We start from the raw sequence: 23,657 nt of genomic DNA, 5'->3' as shown, positions 1-23,657 counted from the left end.
AATAAGTATATTTCTCCCATTGCCAAAAAGATGTCAAACGCTGACTTCTGACAGACACGACAACACAGTTTGCCGTTTAATTCTTGCAATGAAATTTATTCTGTGTTTAGATGCCGCAGAGCATTGTAACACCTCATTAGCCACCTCCATTGTTCTCTGGTACCTGTACAACGACCCCGGTAAAAGGATTTAAATTATTTGTTCGGCCAGAAATGGACCCAGTGGAGCATAGCTGTTGACGAACCCAGCAAAGATTGTTTAACACCTAATCGATTTTGTTATGGGTGAATACAAAACAAAACAAAACAAACAAAAAAGTAAATGCGAACATATGAATGGGACATTGTTGTGTTTATCTGTGATCGCTCAAGATGGATATTGTTCTTAAATTCTTAACCACGTGTTGCTTCACCAATTTTTAAACGGGAACCACGGATAGAAAGACTTGTAGTTCTTAAAAGATAAACGTTAGTATATTAAAATAATTTGATACTAAAACTAGGGCTGTCAAACGATTAACATTTTTAATCGAGTTAATCACAGCTTAAAAATTAATTAACCGTAGTTAATCACAATTCAAACAGTCTATAAAATATGCCATATTTTTCTGTAAATTTTTGTTGGAATGGAAAGATAAGACACAAGACGGATATATACATTCAACATACTGTACATAAGTACTGTATTTGTTTATTATAACAATAAACCAGCAAGATGGCATTAACATTATCATTCTGTTAAAGCGATCCTTGGATAGAAAGACTTGTAGTTCTTAAAAGATAAATGTTAGTACAAGTTATAGAAAATATATATTAAAACCCCTCTTAATGTTTTCGTTTTAATAAAATTTGTAAAATTTTCAATCAAAAAAATAAACTAGTAGCTCGCCATTGTTGATGTCAATAATTACACAATTCTCATTGTGAAACAGGCTGAAACTGTTGTTGTGTCAGGCTGAAACCCATAAAATCAGTCGCACCCAAGCGCCAGCAGAGGGTGACAAAACACAAAAAAAACACAAGTAACAAGTAGACATGACGTTGCTGTCATTTTAATCTGTTTGAGCGGGGCATGTGCGTTAATTGCGTCAAATATTTTAACGTGATTAATTAAAAAAAATAATTACCGCCCGTTAACGTGATAATTATGACAGCCCTAATTAAAACCCCTCTTGATGTTTCCATTTTTATACAATTTGTAAAATTAGTTTAATTAGTTGGTCACCATTGTTGTTGACGTTGCGGGGTGGTGACATTACTGGACTTCATTCCCGGGCTTCCAGAGTATGACTAGCGACATAAACATGTCATCTGTTTAGCCCTTTCAATTTGAACCCGAAAGGAACATTAATGAGCATGACAGCACTATCGATATTTCACAAAACGAGCAGCAAAAGCAAAATGAGCAGGAAAGACGGGATGAGACGAGACGAGAGTATGACAAAACCGGTGTTCTGCCAAAATGTGCAACACTGGCGAAACATCTACAAAAGGCAAATTTGACACCCAAAGTACTACTGTACGCATTCAGCTTGTTTTGTTTAGATGCATACAGGCAGAGCATACTAAAGATGCCTTAGAAAATACTTAAACATAGTAATATCAAGTAAGTGTGTTTTAAATATTCCACATGGCTAATGTGGTCAACAGATCAACAATCTACTTTAAAGCTACCACAAGAAAACAATGCTTATAAGTATGAGCGGGAAACACATACAAAAAGTATTTTGAGGCAATGAAAAGGTAACAAAAGACTCAATAAAAACGCAAATAGTAAGTACTCGCTGCTTTTAACTGATGCGCGCAAGTGTTGGACGTCTCGCTGCGTAAAAATCAAGGCAAGGGACGAAGGGATCGAGAATAGAAACTGTCAAATGGCAGCAAGTCAATATCTCAACAACCTGCCTAGGATTGGTTTAAAGATGCTGCTTATGAGCTGGAATTGGATGCAGGTACGACGTTGGGAACTCATCCCACAGCTCTGTAACAAAACAATCTGACCAGCAGCAGAATGTGACAAAATCATGGCAGTTGTCATACTAGCTTCACTTGCTAGCTAGCACAGCTATTCTCCCAGTCCAGGTAGTTACATAATCACCCCAAGTGTCCATTGTGCACATAAAACATGGCGCCCTCCGTAGGTCAAAACATGTACTAAATATTATAGACTTTTAAACCAATGGCAATATTTTATGTGTTTCTAATAACATTTTAGTGAAAGTGAACAATTGTGACTTATCATAACCAAATCCGAGGTTCCCGTTAAGGCATATCGTTTAGTATTTTATCACACACACAGTAGTTGATAGGTTTGTCTACAAGTGATTCAACTCGTATACCCAATTTTCAGACTATAGGTCGCACCTACTTTAAGTGGAAAGGCCTTTTTACACTAGCAGTAGCAGTGTGCAGGTTGCCGCACGGAAACCTCTTGATTGAGTATGAGGGAAGGGGCGTTCCCGGCAGCAGTGTGGCCATATTGGACGGATAAGAAAAGGGTGAGGGAATTTGCCGCTGTGATGTGCGTCCTGAAAGAGAAACTTGTTCGATTTCAGAGCGGCCAACCCTGTATGTCAGTGGTCCCCAACCTTTTTTTGCACCACAGACCGGTGTGAAGTGGGCCTTTTTTTCACAGACTGGCAAATGTGTGGCAGAAAATTACAGTATATATAAAATAACACGATGGGGCTAAAAAATGAACATTAAGTGCGGGAAAAATGTAACTCACCGTACACTGAATCAACCTTTTTTAATGGCAGCCTCTTAAAACATAACGACAAATATCCTTGGCCGCTGGCATAATGAGTTATTCTCCAATCGAGAAAAGTTTCTTGGCTTTAGGAATAAGGTTTGGCATAATGTAAGATGCTCTAAGTGCATTCGCATTTGTTACCTCGTTTGCTAACTTTTAGCCACTTGTTATACAGAATGGACTTGCTTGTAGGCTCTACTTCTGGCTAAGCAGGTGGCCTTTTCCGCGTAAAAAAGCAGTTGAAAGACATCTGTTTTCCAGTCATCTTTGCTAACGTGTGGGCTTATTATTTCCGGGAACAAATGTGATGCGCTTACGTTACTGTATTATCGAGGACGAGGCGCACATAGATACAAAAAATAGATGCTAGCTCCTGTTTTATTATTTTATCTATAGAGTAGACAGGGATATTGATACATCATGAGACAAAGCCCAGGCCAAATGCTGTATGTGTCCCAATAGCTGAGGTGCTGGCGTAGTGTTTTTTTGGTTGATGGAGACGCCAAGGTCACAGCAGAGGAAGTCTTGATAAATGCGCCCGAGCTTATAGGGACGCTCAAAAAGTGGCTCTCACACCTCTGCCTGCTAAGATAAATGATATCTAGACGCAATTTTGTGTGGAACTGTAGTTACAATCGACACTGAACTATCCATGAGCTCGCCGAAACTAGTAAAGCCTGTTTCACGGCTTGTGCAACAATGAAAAATACAGTTCGCGCTTCAAACTTCCCGCCCTCTGTCCATCGTGGATTATTTATTTATTTAATTTTAAAAATAAATAAACAAATAAATGCAGTATTTAATAGACCCTACTCACATGACGTCACAACCACGCTCCCGCGCCATATTGTCTGTCAACTCGTCGTGTTGACGCATTACCGCTACGTAAATTCCTCCTATTATGGCATGTTTTTCTGCTCGTTAACATTAATAATCAAAATGGTGAAGGCGTGTGTGGCGGTCGGTTGCAAAAACAGAGAAGATAGACGGAGAGACTTGAAGTTCTACCGTATTCCGAGAGACCCGGAGAGGAGAGCAAGATGGACTGCTGCAATTCGACGAGAAAACTGGGCTCCAAACAATTACCACAGATTATGTAGTAGTCATTTTTTATCTGGTAAGATGCATTTAATATATATTTAGAGGGTTTTGGGCTGACAACCACAATTAAGATCATTGCTAGGCTAATCGCCGACAATATACACTCAGACGTTGTGAATGAACTACCTGAAAATATATATTTACAAGGGGATAATAAGACAGCTGTCATACAATTAATTTACAATTTCACTATTGAGGTCAAAAGCCAAAAAATAAATTCAACTAGGGACAATCTGGAGTAGTGCTATCGCACTTCATATTTATTACATATTATATATGTATGTAGTGAGAGTGCTATTGCTAAACCATATAAACATTAAAAGCCCTAGCTCCATTGACAGATGACATGAAATACATTAGACTTGACAGTGAATGTTAGCAAGAACAAAAGATTTTGAATTGAAAATTTCGTAACTCACCTTCCCGAGCACAAGATAGATTCCTGCCGAATTTTCGTGGACGAGGACCTGTTTCACCCAACCAGCAACGAAGTATTTATAAGCCTCCAAGCTCTTAAAGTTTTTCAAACTTTCGTGAGAACAGGCTGATTTTGTGTGGACAAGATAGTTGTAAATATCAGGGTAGCAGATGTCAGGCAGAGACGGCGAAGACAGCGGGTCGAAAAACATCGATTTAGGCATCAAATATGGATCTAGCGAATGAATAAACTGAAGCTTTTCCACATAACGCCTTTTATGCAACGCATCCAATGGGTTTACAGCGTCAGATAACACCAGGGCTTCCATGAATTGCTCTATAAGTTGCCCGACTAATTGAAACCATTGAGAATAGGGCTTAAAAATTACGGACAATATGGCGGCCGGATACAGCGACACGTCATTTTGTGACGTAGGTGAGTAGGGTCTATAGAGCTGTTCTAACCGATCACGTAGTCACCCACTATCGCTCCTGCCGGTTTTCTTGGTAAGGCAGTGCACTCGACGATTGACAGACGCTAAGGTTTGATATTTGCCCGAGACGCTTGTAAGTCGAAACGTCAAAGCGCCACATACGTCAATCTTGGTTTAACTTGTTAAACAGTTGCCGTGGCAACTCATTGTGTGTAAGTGAGCAGCTTGAGCGGATTTGAGTGGCCTAATTCAATGAAGCATTTAATAAAGACGAGCATTTTTCTACTTTATTCTTGTCTAAAAATAATTTGGTGGGACAGTAACATGTTTAAAAACTTATCATAAATATTACATTTGAAGTGCTTAAAAACCATCCATCTATCCATCATCTTCCACTTGCTCTGGGGTCCGGTCACGGGGGCAGCAGCATACGTATAAACATTTTTTTTAGAATTATAATTTGGGAGAAAAAGTTAAAAAAACATGTCTTATATGTATCTCTTTCCAATGCTAAATCTGAATAAATACATTGAACACCACCCAAAAAAAAATTTTTTTTTGAACAGGCGCTGCTTCGTGGTTTTTCATGTATTGCAGCGGGTTCTGGTCCCCATTAACCGTGAAAAACGAGGCATCACTGTAATGCAGTCGTGCTTGGGACCACAGCAAATAGGCTTGTTGGAGTTGCCACACTTCACTTCCTTGCCGCAACTACGTCATCGCTACAGTGGCTCCTTCCGTTTGCCGTCATCTAGCATTTTGCGGCCAGACCTTTCACACTCAGCTGCCACTAAGTTGCACCAGAACAATGAAAAACAAAAACATAGGGTGTGGCGCAGTTGGTAGCATGAGTTGTCCTGGGACTGAAGGGTCAGCGGTTCAATTCCTGGCTATGAGTGTCCTTGGTCAAGGTACTGAACCCTAATTTTTTCCCAAGTACAAACCTTATATGTTTTAGTAATAGCAATAAAAATGGAGAACAATATCTTAATAGGCATCTGTTATTGTAACATATAAACAGATATTTGGATAACGATAGTCTAAACAACACACCGTGTTGATAAAAACCTGTTTACCAAACTCGCAATCTCACTCCAAATTACTACCAAATCAATTAACTTATGAGCATGTGTTGTGTTAAATAGTAAAAAACCAAAAACTTTTTAAACACCCATTTACAGCAATTGACGTCCTTTTAAATGGGACGTCAATGGGACGTGGGAATGTCAAATCAGATAGAATGTCTATTGCCATCAAGAGCAGCCAGATAGTTAAAGTTAATCTTCAGCGTCACTTCTGAACAACTCTGCCAACCCTGCAAGTAAAGGGCAGACCTAGGCTAAGTTCATACCACAGGTCTTAATGCACGATTCCAATTTTTGTCATATGTTTTTTTGGCGTGCCCGTTCAGACTGCCTTTGTCTATTGGGCACGTTCAAGTATGACGCATGCGCACTAATTCGCCGAGTCCGAGATGCACTGAGGAAACTGACCTACATGCGCAGGAGCATCAAAACAAATGGCGGCTCAACATCACTCTAGGGTGATCACATTTTGATTTCCAAAAAGAGGACATAAATAATCACCGTTTAGACTTACATTCAAAGTTAAAATGGATTGATAGCATGTCTGTGCATGACGCATACACAAACGGACAGTTTGCCCCAACTCTCGACAGTGTAAGCAATCTTGAAATATTGCTCATTTGGAGCACAGAAAGAAAACCGAGCATTCTCAGGCTTATCACCCCCCTTTTTATTTATTTTTTGACTGTTGTCAAGCACGCCTGTTCCCTAAAAGCCGCGTTCAAGCTAGGCGCTAATGCACAGCTGCATCGCTACCGTAGCGCCCTGTCTCTCTCGCTCTTTGCTGACGTAATTGCTGAATGAATTCCAATTTGGGGGACTTGACAGTTCAGACCACAGCCACATTCTGGAAAAATGTGGCCCAGATCGGACTTTAACCATATCTGAAAGTGACCTAGATCGGATTTGAAATGGTCCACTTTTATGCGACTTTTCCTCTTCAGACCGTCAAGTTAATGCGTCACTAGAGTCGGAAAAACACGAAAAAATAGGATTTGTGCATTAAAATTTTGTATGAACCTAGCCCTAGGTAGCCCTTCTCGTGGATTGTCCATGTTTAAAAAAAAAAAACTGCACATAAGTCATACCTATGTATAAGTCACAGGCCCACCCATAGCAAAAATTTGCTACTCATCTGTTGCTTAATTTATTACATTTTAGTTCATTTAATAAATTATATATTTTTATATAAAAAAAAAAAAAAAAAACTTCCAAATGGCAGACATGTTGCCTGTGAGCCAGTAGTTTTAGCGAGACATTGTCAGCCAGCATGTTGCCTGTTTGTATTACGTCATTAAACAAGAAGACTAAGGTTCTTCACACTACTTTGTGGGATACTTTCGGTCTTCGAAACCAAAAACCGATAATGCATTTGTAGCGGCCGATAGTTTTCTCTAATTTTACATTGAACAAGATGAACAAAATGAATCAGATGTTATATAATTTGGGGGATGGGTAAATGATAAGCATATGCTTCTCCCGTCTGCCCTTGTCTTTCTTTGGTTCTTTCTTCCTTCGGGCAAATCATGTCACATTTTGTAATTGTCAATGATACCGATGATGATGACAATAAATATTTAAAAAAAAAAATTTTTTTTTTAATTTAAATTGACCAATTATAATATTTTCTTGCATTTCGGCATGATATGAATTAAGATGTGATTGGAAATGTCAGAGCAGACACTACTCTTACAATGAAAGAATCTTGAAATCCCAAAATTAGCAATTGCAGACTGGAAATATTATTATAATATCATATTGAGAAACATTTGTGACTGGCAGAATATAGGGTTGCCTGGCAAGATCAGTAAAAGAGGCAGCTTTGAGGCAAGTTTAAGAAATAAAATACTTTGCTCATCCATGTCTTTTACTGAGACATTACTGAGATCGTGACTCCAAGTAAGGAGATAAAATTGAGACGCATTTGAGATTGACACAAGTACTCATAGTTGTCTCTTGGTGAGATCCTGAAAGGAGACAACTGTAAGACTTTATTGAAAAATCGTGCTAGTAGAACTATTCTCAAGACCTTCTCAGGTAATGCTCACTAAGAGACTTATTTCTCATGAGACAAATTTGAGAAAACTGAGAAAACCACCCTGGTCTCGATTATTGCTGATTCACCTCTCAGAGATGTAAATGAGACATGAACAAGATCTCATCTTCAATTTTGCTTTGCTATGGGCAGCCAAACTGAGAGAAAGTGTGCCTGCGAAATATGGTAAATACTTGAGTGAGGTCCCTTCCAAGTGATGCTTTGTATAGAATGAAGTGTTTTCTCTCGACATTTATGAATGAGTCAACTGCTCTTTACCACCCACACTGACAAGAACGTTGCCGCTAATAATGCCTAATAATGTCTTGTTTTGTCTTTCAACCTTTGTTGTTCCCCACCCACCCTCTTCCTCTTCACTTCATGCCGTCCTTACATTTGACTACCTCCTCCGTCGTGTCCAAAAGGAACTTCCGGAAGCATCTTCGTATGGTGGGCAGCAGAAGGATTAAAGCACAGAGTGAGTCAGATATTTGTGTGAGTCTGTGTGGTTAATGCGCAATTTCTCTGTGTTGTTCACCCCGCCTTCATCCATGTGCGTTCTTTTTTTGTTTACTGCTTGTTTGGCATATGTGAGGATGCGAGTGTTGTTCGGGGACTTCCGGAGTTCCTGGGTTTGTGTGTGTGTGTGTGTGTTTCTTTGAAGAAATTCGTGTCCACTCTGTGGGTGGTCTTTTCCTGTGGTTTCACTGTAAACATTTGTTTTTAGACTGATTCTGAAGCATTTGAAGGTTTAATCATAGACAAAGGATGCGAGTGTTCATTAGAAATGAGTAACTGGTTGAACTCGTGTACAAGGGAAGTCAAGTTGTTGAACTGTTTGCTGAGGTTCTTACTTTTCATTTAATTAGTCTTAAAAGCCCCACCGTCCCTGATAATTGGTGATAAGGGAAACCGTGGAACTACTGCAATAATAACACTTGTCTCCTCTTTCACAGTTTTAGTTTTTTAATTATCAAGCAAATTGCTGCTAATGGGAATGGGAAAAAACGGTCATTTTGGGCTTCTCCTGTGTCCGTCAAACTTGTATTTTCCTCCAGAGGCTGAACTCCTCTAGTTTCTGTAATCAGTTATAATGGAATGTAAATTGAGTTGAAGTCAATCAAGGATTGCTTTGAACAGCTCTCTCACATAAAGCCATGTGAGCCGTTCCACTGAAAGCAAAATAAAATGTGACGCGCTCTAAAGAGATGGTGTGGATTACAGTATTTGAATATATATACTGTATATATATTTTCTTATCAATGATTTATCAGTAAAAGCTCACCTCAAGAAGCATTCACTTCATGGTTTGTATCCCATAGTTGTGTTTGACTTTGCTTTTGCAATCAGACCCATTGATTGAGATCGAGAGGAAAAAAACACCAAAGTACCTTTTTTTTTTTTTTCCCCATTAATTTATTTATTTTAGATATCAGCTGCTAAATTCAATACCTGTATTGGCAGGGTGAGGGGGCCAATTTTCCATATTTGGTAATATTCAGAAATGCCTTCATCTGAATAAATGTTGGTTGAGTTGCTTTTCTTTGGCTGTTTTCTCAGATTTGATAACAAAGTACCTTGAATTTCACCAAATTTGAAGGCTTAAGTAAAACATGATTGATTCAATAGTTTTAATCGGATTTCAAATGTCTTCAAAGATTTTTGGAAAACGTGTCAAAATCACAATATGGACAGCTGTAAATGTCATTGTCCAATTTGGTTAGAGTAACTTACATTAATGATATGAAAAAGTATCGCAACCTTTTTGAATTTCTCACATTCTGCATAAAATCTCCAAATGTGATATGATCTTTGTCAAAATCACACAGATGAAAATACAGTGTCTGCTTTAACTAAAACCGCCCAAACATTTATAGGTTTTTGTATTTTGATGAGGATAGCATGAAAACAATGACAGAAGGGGGAAAAATAAGTAAGTGAACCCTCTGCCTAAGGAGACTTAAAGAGCAATTAAAACTAATTTTTATCAAATAATTTATGTCAGGTGTGTGCCCAATAACTGATTAATTATCAAATTAATAATAATTAATCAAAGCTGCCCAGCCCACTATAAAACATACACCTGGTAAGAATTGTCTTGATGAGAAGCATTTTCTGATGTGCATCATGGCTCGGTCAAAAGGGCTGTCTGAAGACCTGCGATCAAGGATGGTTGATTTGTATAAAGCTGGGAAAGGATACGAAACCATCTCCAAAAGTCTGGATATTTATCAATTGACAGTCAGAGAATTTGTCTACAAATGGAGAGAGTTTGGCACAGTTGCTTCGCTCCCAAGGAGTGGCCGTCCACCAAAGATGACGCAAAGACTTCAGCGCAGAATACTCAGAAAGGTAAAAAAGAACCCTAGAGGGTCTGCTAAAGACTTACAGAAATCACTGGCACAGTCCAATATCTCGGCACACACATCAACTATATGTAAAACTATGGCCAAGAAGGGTGTTAATGGGAGAACTCCAAGGAGGAAGCCTATGCTGTCTAAAAAAACATTGTTGTTCGTTTAATGTTCGCAAAAAGGCACTTGGACACTCCACATAAGTTTTGGATAAATATTTTGTGGACTGATTAAACAAAAGCTGAATTGTTTGGGAGTAACACACAACGTCATGTGTGGAGGAAAAAATTAACAGCTCACCAACATCAACATCTCATCTCCACCGTGAAGCATGGTGGAGGGAGCATCATGATTTGGGGCTGTTTTGCTTCCTCAGGGCCTGGACAACTTGCAAACATTAATTGAAGAATGAATTCAAAAGTTTAACAGGATGTTTTGCAGGAAAACCTCAGGCTGTCTGTCAGACAGTTGAAGCTAAAAAGAGGATGGATGCTGCAACAAGACAATGATCCAAAAACAGAAGTAAATCAACTTCAGAATGGTTTCAGAAAAACAAAATACATGTTTTGGAGTGGCCAAGTCAAAGTCCAAAATTGAACCCCATTGAGATGCTGCAGTATGACCTAAAGACAGCGATTCATGCCAGACGAATGGGCCAAGATTAGTCCTGATCAATGTGCCAGACTGATCTGCAGCTACAGGAAGCTTCGGGTTGAAGTTATTGCTGCCAAAGGGGGGGCCACAAAATATTAAATTTGATGGTTCACTTACTTATTTTTTCGCCTTTTGTCATTGTTAGCATACTATCCTTATTAAAATATGAAAACCTATAAATATTTGGGTGGTTTTAATTAAAGCAGACTGTTTTTTTTTTTTTTTTTTATCTGTGCGATTTAGACAAAGATCAGATCACATTTGATGGTGATTATTTGCAGAAATGTGAGCAATTAAAAGGTCCTGATACTTTTTCATAACACTGCATTTTGACAGACAGTCAGAAAAACTAATTAATAGTTTGTTTTTGTTTTTGTTGTTGTTTTTGTTTTGTTTTTTACCTAAAACACTACTACGCTAATTCTGGTCTTTTTTTTTTTTTTTTTAATGGGAGTCAGTCTTACAGATGCAATTTGTGCTGTGTCGTCTACAAAAGGTTACTATGAGGCCTGGAACTCCTGATAAAGATGAGCGCCATCTCGTGGCAGCATCTCTCGTTTGATAGAAAATCCTTCAAACCAGAGTGCTGATAAAATTTAGAAGCTTTTATGAAGAACTGTTCGAATGATCCTTTCTGTTGGGAAGTTTTTTACCAGGATTTTGCATTCAAAACTCAAATTCGTCCACACATTTATAGACAACAAATGGGATGAGTGACGGATTATTTCTCAAAAACTCCTAAATTAAAGTACCACTGTATTATTTTCTGTTGCTACATGACAAACTCGTTTCTTATTTTAGCAACAGTGATTGAGAGCTCCTTGAAAGCCATACACAACCATTTAAAATGACACACGTGCACAGTTTAGGCCAATTTGGGGAGCACTTTAGGTAACGTCCAGTTCCAAGGTCCATTAAAAAAAAAATGCTTGGATGAATTTGGTGTGGCCTTTGTCCGTTTGTGTGTTTTCCCAGTGGACGAACACTCCATTTGTGGACTTGTAGCTGCATCCGCCTCTGCACTTGTACGTCTCAGGTTGTGTGTCGGTCCTCTAGTGTGTATTTGGGGGTGTGCGTGTGTGTGTGACGATCTCTCCCCCCGCCTGCACTAGCGTTTGCTGAGCGTAGATCGAAGAGTTTCAGCCGTTCCTGGAGTGACCCCACCCCTGTCAAGACTGACTCTCCTCATGAACCCAAAGACAGTGAGTTGACACGACATGTACGCACATCATTGACATCACATGTGTTTTGTAATCAGGGTGTCAATGGAGAAATAGAAGAACTTGCTCTCAATTGACCATCCTGAATAAATACAGGTGAAATGAAATGGGGGAAAAATGAAATCATAAAAACATTGCAGACTGTTCCTACTTTGTGAAAATATACAGTGTATCACAAAAGTTAGTATACCTCTTGCATTTCTGCAGATATTTAAGTATATCTTTTCATGGGACAACACTGACAAAATGACACTTTGACACAATGAAATGTAGTCTCTGTGCAGCTTATTTAATAGAGCTAATTTATTTTCCCCTCAAAATAACTCAAAATATAGCCATTAATATCTAAACCCCTGGCAACAAAAGTGAGTACACCCCTTAAATACTACATACATCCCTAAATGTCCAAATTGAGTACTGCTTGTCATTTTCCCTCCAAAATGTCATGTGTAACATGTTAACTCATTCACTGCCATTGATAACTATAATTGTTACGTAGGGTTTTTAACGGGGAGGCGTATGGGAGAATCTGATGTTGATTCACTTTTTTTTTTTTTTTTTTTTTTAATTTGGAAACAATTCTAGTGTCGAACAACAGCCAGTAGATGGCAGCAATATAGCCTTTTAGTGATGAACCCAAGTTACTAAATTCTAAACTCCCTAATTACCCCAAACCAGACCTAACCCAACAAAAATGAGAACAATTACCAATACTATGAGTCAGTGTTTTCATTTACATATGTGAAACTAACAGTTCACAGTGGATCCCAGTTATAAACAACTTATTCCATCCTTCCAATATCAGTTCATCTAACCTGATAAAACAACACATGTCCTCAAAGTGACTTTAAATTCACAATTTATACTCACCATATCATATCTGTAAACTTGTACGATTTCCCCATATTTTGTACAGGATATTCACTATTTTTAACGGATACGGCGCACAGTAAAAAATCATACTGGAAAACACGAAAGTTAAAAAAAAAACAAAAAAACATACAGTGGGGCAAATAAGTATTTGGTCAACCACTACTTGTGCAAGTTCTCCCACTTGAAAATATTAGAGAGGCCTGTAATTGTCAACATGGTTAAACCTCAACCATGAGAGCCATGATGTGGAAAAAACCCCAGAAAATCACATTGTTTGATTTTTAAAGAATTTATTTGCAAATCATGGTGGAAAATAAGTATTTGGTCAATACCAAAAGTTCATCTCAATACTTTGTTATGTACCCTTTGTCGGCTATAACGGAGGCCAAGCGCTTTATGTAACTCTTCAAAAGCTTTTCACACACTGTTGGTGGTATTTTGGCCCATTCCTCTATGCAGATCTCCTCTAGAGCAGTGATGTTTTGGGGCTGTCGTTGGGCAACACGGACTTTCAACTCCCTCCGCAGGTTTTCTATGTGGTTGAGACCTGGAGACTGGCTAGGCCGCTCCAGGACCTTGAAATGCTTCTTACAAAGCAACTCCTTTGTTGCCCTGGATGTGTGTTTGGGATCATTGTCATGCTGAAAGACCCAGCCACATCTCATCTTCAATGCCCTTGCTGATGGAAGGAGATTTTCACTCAAAATCTTTCGATACATGGCCCCATTCATTCCGTCCTTTACACAGATCAGTCGTCCTGTTCCCTTTGCAGAAAAACAGCCCCAAAGCATGATGTTTCCACCCCCATGCTTCACAGTGGGCATGGTGCAATTCAGTATTCTTTTTCCTCCAAACCAGTTTTCCTGTGTTTCTACCAAAAAGTTCTACAGTGGTACCTCTACATACGAATTTAATTCGTTCCAGGACCTTGTTTGTAAGTCGAAATGGTCGTATGTCGAGCAGGATTTTCCCATAGGAATACATTATAATTCCATTAATTCGTTCCAAAGCCTAAAAACATACACTAAATTCTTAATAAATACTGCTGGCACTGTTACAAATGGCAATTAAACATAGAAAAACAAATAAGTTATAAATAAATAAGTCAGAATAATATAATAATAAGAAGAATAATTAATAATTATTCCTGTAAATAATGTAACGAATTGGATTCTAATATGGCGGACACTTTTTACTGTCCCTGAACGCACCGTGAAGCTGACGTCACGGTGAGATAGGTCGGTGCGGTAGAGATAATACTTTCGTTTTCTTGAGAGCAGTCAACTGCTTAAGACAATGGGCGTTTTGTGTTGGATAAGTTCTTAAATAAATGATAAAAACGTGACGAAGCTGGCGATTTCCTTGGCAATGTTACCACAATAATAATTGTCACCTTAACTTATAAATCGTGGCGAACGGTGGTCGGAAGAGGACCATGGAGCTGTATTGTTGAGCCAGTTCAGGGACGCGCACCCCAAGCTCATATTTTTCTATAACTTGCATCTTCATTTCAAAGGTAAGCATCACTTTTTTCCTTGTTTCTCCAACTGTATCAACTTTTTTTGAAAACTGTGTTGATTTCTCACACAAGAAAATCCACCGTGCGTTCGTTTGCAGTGCTGTCATGTCGTCGTATTTCGAGCAACTCGTCGGATGTAGAAACAAATGGCGGCTCAAATCTTACGTCGGATGTCGAAAAGATCGTGTGTCGAAGTGATCGTATGTAGAGGTACCACTGTATTTTGGTTTCATCTGACAATAACAATTTCTCCCAGTCCTCTTCTGGATCATCCAAATGCTCTCTAGCGAACCGCAGACGGGCCTGGACGTGTACTTTCTTCAGCAGGGGGACACGTCTGGCAGTGCAGGATATGAGTCCCTGGCGGCGCATTGTGTTACTGCTCTCTGTAGGTCATTCACTAGGTCCCCCCGTGTGGTTCTGGGATTTTTGCTTCCAGTTTCTTTTTATCATTTTGACGCCACGGTGTGAGGAGGGAGTTGAAAGTCCGTGCGCCCAACGGCAGCCACAAAACATCACTGCTCTAGAGGAGATCTGCATGGATGAATGTGCCAAAATACCACCAACAGTGTGTGAAAAGCTTGTGAAGAGTTACATTAAACGTTTGGCCTACGTTATTGCCAACAAAGGGTACATAACAAAGTATTGACATGAACTTTTGGTATAGACCAAATACTTATTTTCCACCATGATTTGCAAATAAATTCTTTAAAAATGAAACTGTGATTTTTCGTTTTTTTTTTTCCACATTCTGTCTCTCATGGTTGAGGTTTACCCATGTTGACAATTACAGGCCTCTGTAATATTTTCAAGTGGGAGAACTTGCACAATTAGTGGTTGACTAAGTACTTATTTGCCCTACTGTAGTAGCATCTACAAGGGCAACGCCACCTTCGACCTTTCAATGATTTACTTGCAACCGAGAGTACGAATACCATTAAAGTAAGACATAGCCAACGAAACAACAGCCTTCACACTGCTCCCGGAAACTCCTCCACCCCTGCCACTCTCCAGTCAAGGCCTTGTCCACACATAGCAGGGTATTTCGCAAAATGAAATTTTTTGGGGGGGTTGGCCTATCATCCACACAAAACGCACATTTTGGGCATTAAAAACAAAGTTTTTTTTAAAACTCCGACCAAAGCTGAAAATATTTTGTTTGGTGCGTCGTCATGTGTATATTGATAACCGGAGATTTGTGTTTTTTTCAGGGCTGTCAAACGATTAAAATTTTTAATCGAGTTAATCACAGCTTAAGAATTAATCGTAATTAATCGCAATTTAAACCATCCCTAAAATATGCCATATTTTTCTGTAAATTATTGCTGGAATGGAAAGATAAGACAAGACGGATATATACATTCAACGTACTGTACATAAGTACTATATTTGTTTATTATAACAATAAATCCACAAGATGGCATTAACATTATTAACATTCTTTCTGCGAAAGGGATCCACAGATAAAGACTTGTAATTTTTAAAATATAAATGTGAGTTTGTATATTGTGATTAGATATTGCCATCTAGTGTATTTGTTGAGCTAAACAAAATGTTTGAATAGAGTTCGACCAAAGTCTGAGTATTATTTTGCATAGCTGTTTTGATTGGGAATGCCAGTTCTCTTTGCATTGAACGCTTTTCTTTTTGTGAACATTTTTTTTTTTTGAGAGATAAGAATATTATTTTTGTTGTGCTTTCAGTAAATGATACTGTAGCGACTTAACTGTTCCGCCCAAATGCCTGATGGGAAGTTGGGCAACCATGACGGCCAGTGGTGGCTGCAAATGTTATATCTTCTTTGCGTTGTGTTCAATACAGGGTGTAAAGAAAAAGATCATCTCCTGCCATTCTTCCCCACGTCCTTCGCCACAATAGTTAAAACTGTTCTGGGAGAGATGCCAAAGCTTTTGCCAATAAATAGCGCAGCCCCAATGAATGCCTGTGTCTGTCTACTCCACTCGCTTGTCTTTGCCTCTTAGCTCTCAATATACATAAAACGACGCCAATTTAGTCTGATTGTGCCAATGCGAGAGTGGGTCGTTCCGCGCATGCGTTAGATATTTTAACGTGATTAATTTAAAAAATTAATTACCACCCGTTAACGCGATAAATTTGACAGCCCTAGTTTTTTTTTAACAGTCGAAATGTCTCGGCGTAAGACAAGATATTTTCATACATCATATATGCAATCAGTGTTAACATTCAGAGCGCTTAAACTCACAGAAGATTTTACGCCAGTTGCAGTCCACGTGCTTTTTTCTCTCGTTTTTAAAAGCCCATATAATGCTTCACGTTCGAGAACACAGACAAAGGACCATGTGAAGGACGGTTCTATTATCTTTGCCTTCCATGTCCAAGGCAAGTTCTCCTTTCAAGTCTCCAAAGCTGTCTCTGCAGATTTGTCAATGCTTCCCTGTGTTCAACTGTTTGTCGAAGTTTTAAATAAAGATGTAAAACAATTGTGATGACAGTATTATATTGTATGCCCACCACTACGTGTCAGCGAAGGTACAAATACGGAAGAGTAAGGGTTAGATAGACATGGCGGAATGTGCGTGGCTTGCTTGCCATTTCCGATTAGTGGAAATAAATTGTGAACATTGTTTTAAAATAAAAAGTCAAGTGACAACAGTGGGCCTTGAAACTGGGAGAAACTGTTCATTCCAGCCAGGTAAGCATATGACCTTATTCCACTATACTACAGAGTGGCACACATTAGTTTGAACTCAAGGTGTAATACTGGTGAAACAATGTAAAGGTTCTGGCTCTCATAAAATATGTATAGAACTGCAATTATGTTAGGTGTGGATGATATTTTTCCTACAAATGAGGTTGTGTTTACCTTGTGTAATGGGTTCAGGCAGGTGCGTTGCATGCCGAGGATACCTCCATCCATCCATTATCTACTGATTAATCTGGGGCTGGGTCGCAGGTGCAGCAGCTTTAGCAGGGAAGCCAAGACTTCTCTGTCCCCAGCCACTTTAACCAGCTTCTCCGGTGGGATCCCAAGGCGTTCCCAGGCCAGCCGAGAGACATAATCAGTCCAGTGTGTCCTGGGTCGTCCCCGGGACTTGCCGCCAGTGGCACATGCTTGGAACACCTCTCCAGGGAGGCATTCGAACCAGATGCCTGGGCCGCCTCAGCTGGCTCTTCTCAACGCGGAGGAGTAGTGGCTTGACCCTGAGTCCCTCCCGGATGACCGAGGTTCTCACCCTATCTCTAAGAGAGAGCCCGTACACCCTGCGGAGGAACCTAATTTCTGCCGCTTGTATCCAGGATCTTGTTCTTTCGGTAATGACCAACAACTTGTGACCATATGTAGGCACGTAAATCGACTGGTAAATCGAGAGCTTTGCCTTTTGGCTCAGCTCCTTCTTCACCACAACGGACCGCAGCCGAGGATACCTCGCTCCTTTTTATTTTGTATTTTTAACCTATCCTGTTCAGCTGCTTAGACACGGAAAATGAGAATCTGAGTGTCCTTATAGTCTGAACAGATTTAATGTGTCACATGGGAGTTTGATACCTTTGATGCCAAGTCGCTGGAACAGCGACAGTCGAACCAGATGGCGTTCCTCTGGTGACGTCTTAGCAAGTCGGCCGGCGAGGCCGAACTCCCCGGGTCCACTTCGGTGTTAACCCTTTGTACTGACTCCATTTTGAACGGTTTAAAGAAGGCTCACCGAAAACAGGTTGGCAATTTATTTGTCAACAATGGTCAAAAAACAAGGCAAAACAGACGACGGAGAGGCAATGATGGATCCAGGGTCAGAAAAACAACGGATACATCGAAATCAGCAAAACAACGGATACATCAAAATTACCCCGTCAAGCGACAGTTGTTATCTAAATGTTCAGTCTTTTGAAAGCTGCGGTGGAGTGGGCCGGGCGGAAGGCGTGCCTGGGTGTTGTTTTGGGATCATCCCTCTGTGGCAGGTTTGGGCGGTCAAGTTTGTGTGTCATCTTTCATGGCTGGGACGTGGTTGCCATGGCAACTGAGGCATGTCTTGACGTCGACGGCGGCGCGCTATTAATTTGTTGCCTCGGTAGGGTGAGAGTGTCCTGACCCACCGAAAAGCTGTTGACGTCCTTTCCTTTGCTTATCAGGCGAGGGCTGATAAGGTGATCCACTTTACTGTGTCAAAGGGCAAGCAGTGACGTCCCTCAAACTATGGTTAAATGCTTAACTATAATGAAGGTGTTAGACTAATCCAAATAATTACATGGTGCGTGCGAGAAAGGTAACTATTCCCTTCACTCTCGATGCTGTCGAGAGAGCACCTAGCGGCTTGAGCTGCTGGCCTGGCCTTCTAGCCTAGTAGCTAGCATGCTGTCCAGTCCCGTGCGTCAGAGCTCGTCCTGAGACCACAAAATTTCCAATCATACTCCAGTTTATGTCACGATGAGGAGTCGGGTACCCAAAATCGGCACCGGCCCGAATATAAACCGACATGTGGTCAGCTGAGCATCACCGCTGTCACGATTGTAAAGTGAAACTTGATCGGCAACGGGCCGGTGTGTGCTGAAAAATAGCTGCCCCGCGTGAAAAGTCCCCCCTGACGGGAGCGCTTATTTATAACGCTTTATTGACATCAAAACATCAAATGTTTTCATGGACGCATTACAGTAATGGATTTACGACTGTAAACACAAAATATTAGTACTGTATTTTAGTAACAAATCTTGGACTGGGCCACAGTCCAAGATCTTTGAACAGAAATGTATTAGTCTACAGGTTTTCACGACCATATCCCAATGACAATCACACAGGTATGACATTTATTAGTTCAAGCAGAATAAAATAATACATATTCACGGTACAAGAAAGTCGTTTCCGTGTGGGCGCTCCCGTCAGGTGGGGCATTTCACGCAGGGCGGCTATTTTTCGGCACAACACCTGTTGTTGCGCTCACTTTCTTGCTGCGCGACCGTGGCGACAAGCGTCGTAGTCTCCGTCTGACGATGTCTGCGATCGTGTTGGCATCATATTAATGTTTTCGCCGCTGTCTGACAGCTGTTGACACAAACGCATCATGGACCGAGATAAACAAACCGTGCTGCTTTAGAGATTTGCCCTTTTAACAATGAACACACAGCAACTACTAAAATGACCGTTTATCTTCTCTGTTACTGCAACCAACCGCCGCACATGCCTTCACCATTTTGATTAATCAATGTTAACGATTGTCAGGAAGGTTTTTGGGTTCGTTTACTAGGCGGTGATTGCTTAGACAAGCAGAAAAACATGCAGTAATAGGAGGAATGTACGTAGCGGTAATATGTAAACATGATGGCTGACGGACAATATGGCGGCACCAGTCAGGGGGGCGGAGTTGTGACGTCACGTGATTGGGGTCTATAACAATATCAAAGGCAAGAAATCGTTTCATGCGCTAGATTTTAGCTTTAGTATTTTTTGAGCACCGGACACATGAAAATACAGGGATAGGAAGAACATACCTTCCATACCACAGCGTAACATGGCTACAAAAACACACTTATGTGGTGGCTTAAGCTTGGTTCCACATCTGCGTTGTCATGTTGTCCTCCCCTCTTGTGATGATGCGGATGGATGGATGCGGTATTTCCAAATGGTCTTTTTTAAGGGATTTTGATGAGTAATGTTACTTCAACTCCACTGATGTTTTGGATGGAGAAAATGTAAAACCGAAGTTGCTTGCTTGTTAAATCTACCAATCATTTACTTGGTGTGCCTTTATGACCCAAATTCAACTTTGTGCTGCTCTCTTTGTGAGTTTGTCTACCAAAGTGGTGTGTGTGTTTGTGTGAATGTTGATAGAAGAGTGTACAAGCGCGACTTATACGTATGTTGCTTGCTGGTTGCGTGCATGCATGTCGTCTTTGTTAGTTGATGTCTGCGTTTTGTGTCTGTGTGGTTTTATGTTTTCTCTCCACATCCATTTTCAGTGTTTCCCTTTGTGTTGCGTGATAAATGTCCTGTTGAGCACAGTCTAATGTGCTAATGTTGAATTGTTTCTCTTTCCTGAAGAAAAGGTGTTGGTATTCTCTTGAGGTGTCACAGCTCTTTTTCTCTCTTTGTCATTTATTCTCATGTTTTTATGTGTGTGTATGTGTGTCTGTGACAGAAAAAGACAATAAAATAAAATTTGGGCTGTCAAACGATTAAAATTTTTAATCGAGTTAATCACAGCTTAAAAATTAATTAATCGTAATGAATCGCAATTCAGATCATCTCTAAAATATGCCATATTTTTCTGTAAATTATTGTTGGAATGAAAAGATAAGACACGAGACGGCCATAAACATTCAACATACTGTACATAAGTACTGTATTTGTTTATTATAACAATAAATCCACAAGATGGCGTTAACATTATTAACATTCACGGATAGAAAAACTTTGAGTACAAGTTATAGTAATCTTATATTAAGAAAAAGAACGTCTCCTGCTCTGCCCAAATGCATGATGGGAAGTTGGGCAACCATGACTGTCAGTAGTGGCTGCAAATGGTATACGATATGTTTTGCGTCGTGTTCAATTAAGCGTGCTAAGAAAAAGATCGTCTCTTGTCCGCCCAAATGCATGATGGGAAGTTGGGCGACCATGGCTGTAAGTAGTGACTGCCAAAAGTTAAGCGGACCAATGGACGCTTGTGTCCACTCGCATTTCTCTGCCTTTTCGCTCTCCATGTGATAAAAAGGCGTCGTTGTAGACTGTTTGAGGCAGTGCATGAACGGGTCATTCCGTGCATGCTTTAATTGCGTCAAATATTTTAACCTGATTAATTTTAAAAATTAATTACCGCTCGTTAACACGACAAATTTGACAGCCCTAAATAAAATAAAACAAAAACTAACATCCACCAATCCATATCCTTTTTCTACATCACTTACGTATCTTGTTTAGGGTCAGACAATAGTAGGTCTTTTTTTTCCCAATGTGTGTAAAATTTATGTAAGCATTTATTCCTTTATTTATTCGTCATGTGTATTTAACTAAATCCTGAGGTTTACTGTTAATTAGGCATTTCTATTTTATTCAAATCAATTTAATACTTAATTTGCTGTACTTTCTCTAGTCTAAACGCTTTCAATAAACAAGGGTGAAATTATTGAAGTGCTACTGAATGAATGAGGAGCAAATAACAATACAGGGTAATGATAAGAACTGGGTAGAACTCAAACTCTCAATTCATCTTGTCATCATAGTGATTAAACAATGCTTCACCGCTGTTTGTTTTTCACTATTCAGTAATCACATTCCTATTTAAATGTTAAATAATTCCTCACTCGACAAATTGCTAAATCAGATGACTCCACGGTTAGTCGTTTTTGTTTTAGCTCAAATGTATGACATGTAAGTTACTGCTCTGTTGTCTTGTCGTAGCAACACAAGGTCTAATGGAGTTTAAATAGATACAAATATGCCAATGAATGCTACTCTTAGATGTTTGAAATTACAATCGCTTATATTTTTAGTTTTGCTATGTCTCATCCATCCATTTCTGTCTGCAAGCTAACAAAAATATTATGAGACCTTTTATGACTAAGCTGTTATGGTAAAAATCTGCATCCGCTCACCATCAGTCATTCTTTTTACACGTCTGACAGCTGTCGCTGCCTTTTCCATCTGCCATTTTCTAACATCAACACCATCTATTAAGAACTTCCCCCTCCAGTGTAGCATACTATTCTGCACCTTCTGATTAAGTCCTCCTTTAACATACTATATATACGTTCTTGACTTTAGCTAATCTACCATACTCCAAAACTCATTAGCTTGCGTTCTCCTTTTCAAGGTGGAGACCTGCAGACTTCCTGCGGCACTCTTGACGAAGGTGCTGTTGATGAGGCTGCCGACTGGGAGGAGGAGAGAGAAATGGAGAGGCTAGCCTGCGAGGGAGATGATTTTATACCTCCTAAAATCATGGTAAGACACACTATTGAGCTCACCATTATCAAAGGGTGAGGATATTTATGAGTGATTCCTCTAAAACCAGAAAGTATCTCAAAAACTGGGAATTTTTTTTTTTAATTGCCTTTTTTGGGGCTGTGCTTTTGATGGAATTTGAAATATGATTTGGCATAGTAATCATGTTTTTTTTTTCTCTTCAAGATCATAAAAACTGAGAACGCAGCCAGAAAAAGAAGCAGCATGTGGGCTTTCAAAAGTAAATGAATAAATAAGTAGACATTGGCGTCACTAGCCTGCTGCCTGTTGTATTACACTTAGCAGATTATATGCATAAATTGGTAAAAACTTTTCAAATAATTTTTTAAGTTCGTTTCTCAATGCTTATTAGGCCTAACAAAAAAATTAGCACAAACACAACTTTAGGAAGCAAACCTTGAAGTGAAAGTTTCTGTTGTTATGGTTTATTCATAAATACTTCAGAGAAACTATTTTTGGAGGGGACAAAATACACATGCTGCATAATGCAAAAAGCATCTGGTTTACGGTTTACAAATCATAATACAGTGATCCCTCATTTTTCGCAGTTAATGTGGACCAGAACCCGATAAGTGAAAAACCACGAAGTAGTGCCCCATATAACAGGGGTCATGAATTAAAAATCCTCTGGGTCCGAAATTAAAAAATTACAACAATCTCGGGTCCGGAAATATTTTTAATGCTTCTTTTTTTCCAAAAAATACACACTAGAGCTGAAACGAATACTCGAGCAACTCGAGTAACTCGAGTTTAAAAACTGATCCGAGTAATTTTATTCACCTCGAGTAATCGTTTATTTTGACAGCTCTAAGCATCACGTTTTACTCGGACTACTTTTAATGCGGGACAACGCGCTGATGTCACGTGTGTAGAGGAAGAAGCAAAAAAAAAAAAAACTTACTGCAACCGACAGCCGCTACAAACGACGCCGACGTTGCTAAATACTAGCCCGCATGATGCTACGTTGGTTGCAGGTAGCGTCTAATGAGTCTCATAGATATCACATGTATGTTGCACTAGATGCGAAATGACAGACTCGGCCACGTCTGGGCAGCGTTAGTAAACAGCCGCCATCTTAAACCAGTAGAGCGCTAAGCGCTAATAAAGAGCGCTAAACGCTAATAGATAAAGATTAATGTTACTGTCACAAGCTCACGTAACGTTAGCCCTGCAGAGGGCTAGGTTTCTATTAATTATGACTACTGTCGATGCGTGGCTAACGTGTCTTACACGCAGGGTTTAACATAACATAGCGTTATGGAGTGATGAGGGTGTAAA

At 39.7% G+C, this 23,657-nt stretch overlaps 1 protein-coding gene across 1 annotated transcript in view; it reads left to right on the top strand.

The window, feature by feature from the left end:
- nsmfa (NMDA receptor synaptonuclear signaling and neuronal migration factor a) overlaps positions 1 to 23,657 on the top strand; it is a 102,763-nt gene that overhangs the window by 56,731 nt on the left and 22,375 nt on the right. Inside the window, 3 exon segments of the mRNA XM_057818627.1 lie at positions 8,249 to 8,301; positions 11,944 to 12,033; positions 22,228 to 22,358. Coding sequence (XP_057674610.1) covers positions 8,249 to 8,301; positions 11,944 to 12,033; positions 22,228 to 22,358 — 274 coding nt within the window.

Source organism: Corythoichthys intestinalis, chromosome 17 (genome assembly GCF_030265065.1).
Source record: "Corythoichthys intestinalis isolate RoL2023-P3 chromosome 17, ASM3026506v1, whole genome shotgun sequence".
Lineage (NCBI taxonomy): Eukaryota > Metazoa > Chordata > Actinopteri > Syngnathiformes > Syngnathidae > Corythoichthys > Corythoichthys intestinalis.
The sequence above is the reverse complement of the archived record's forward strand: the minus strand, read 5'-3'. Positions and strand labels throughout refer to the sequence as shown.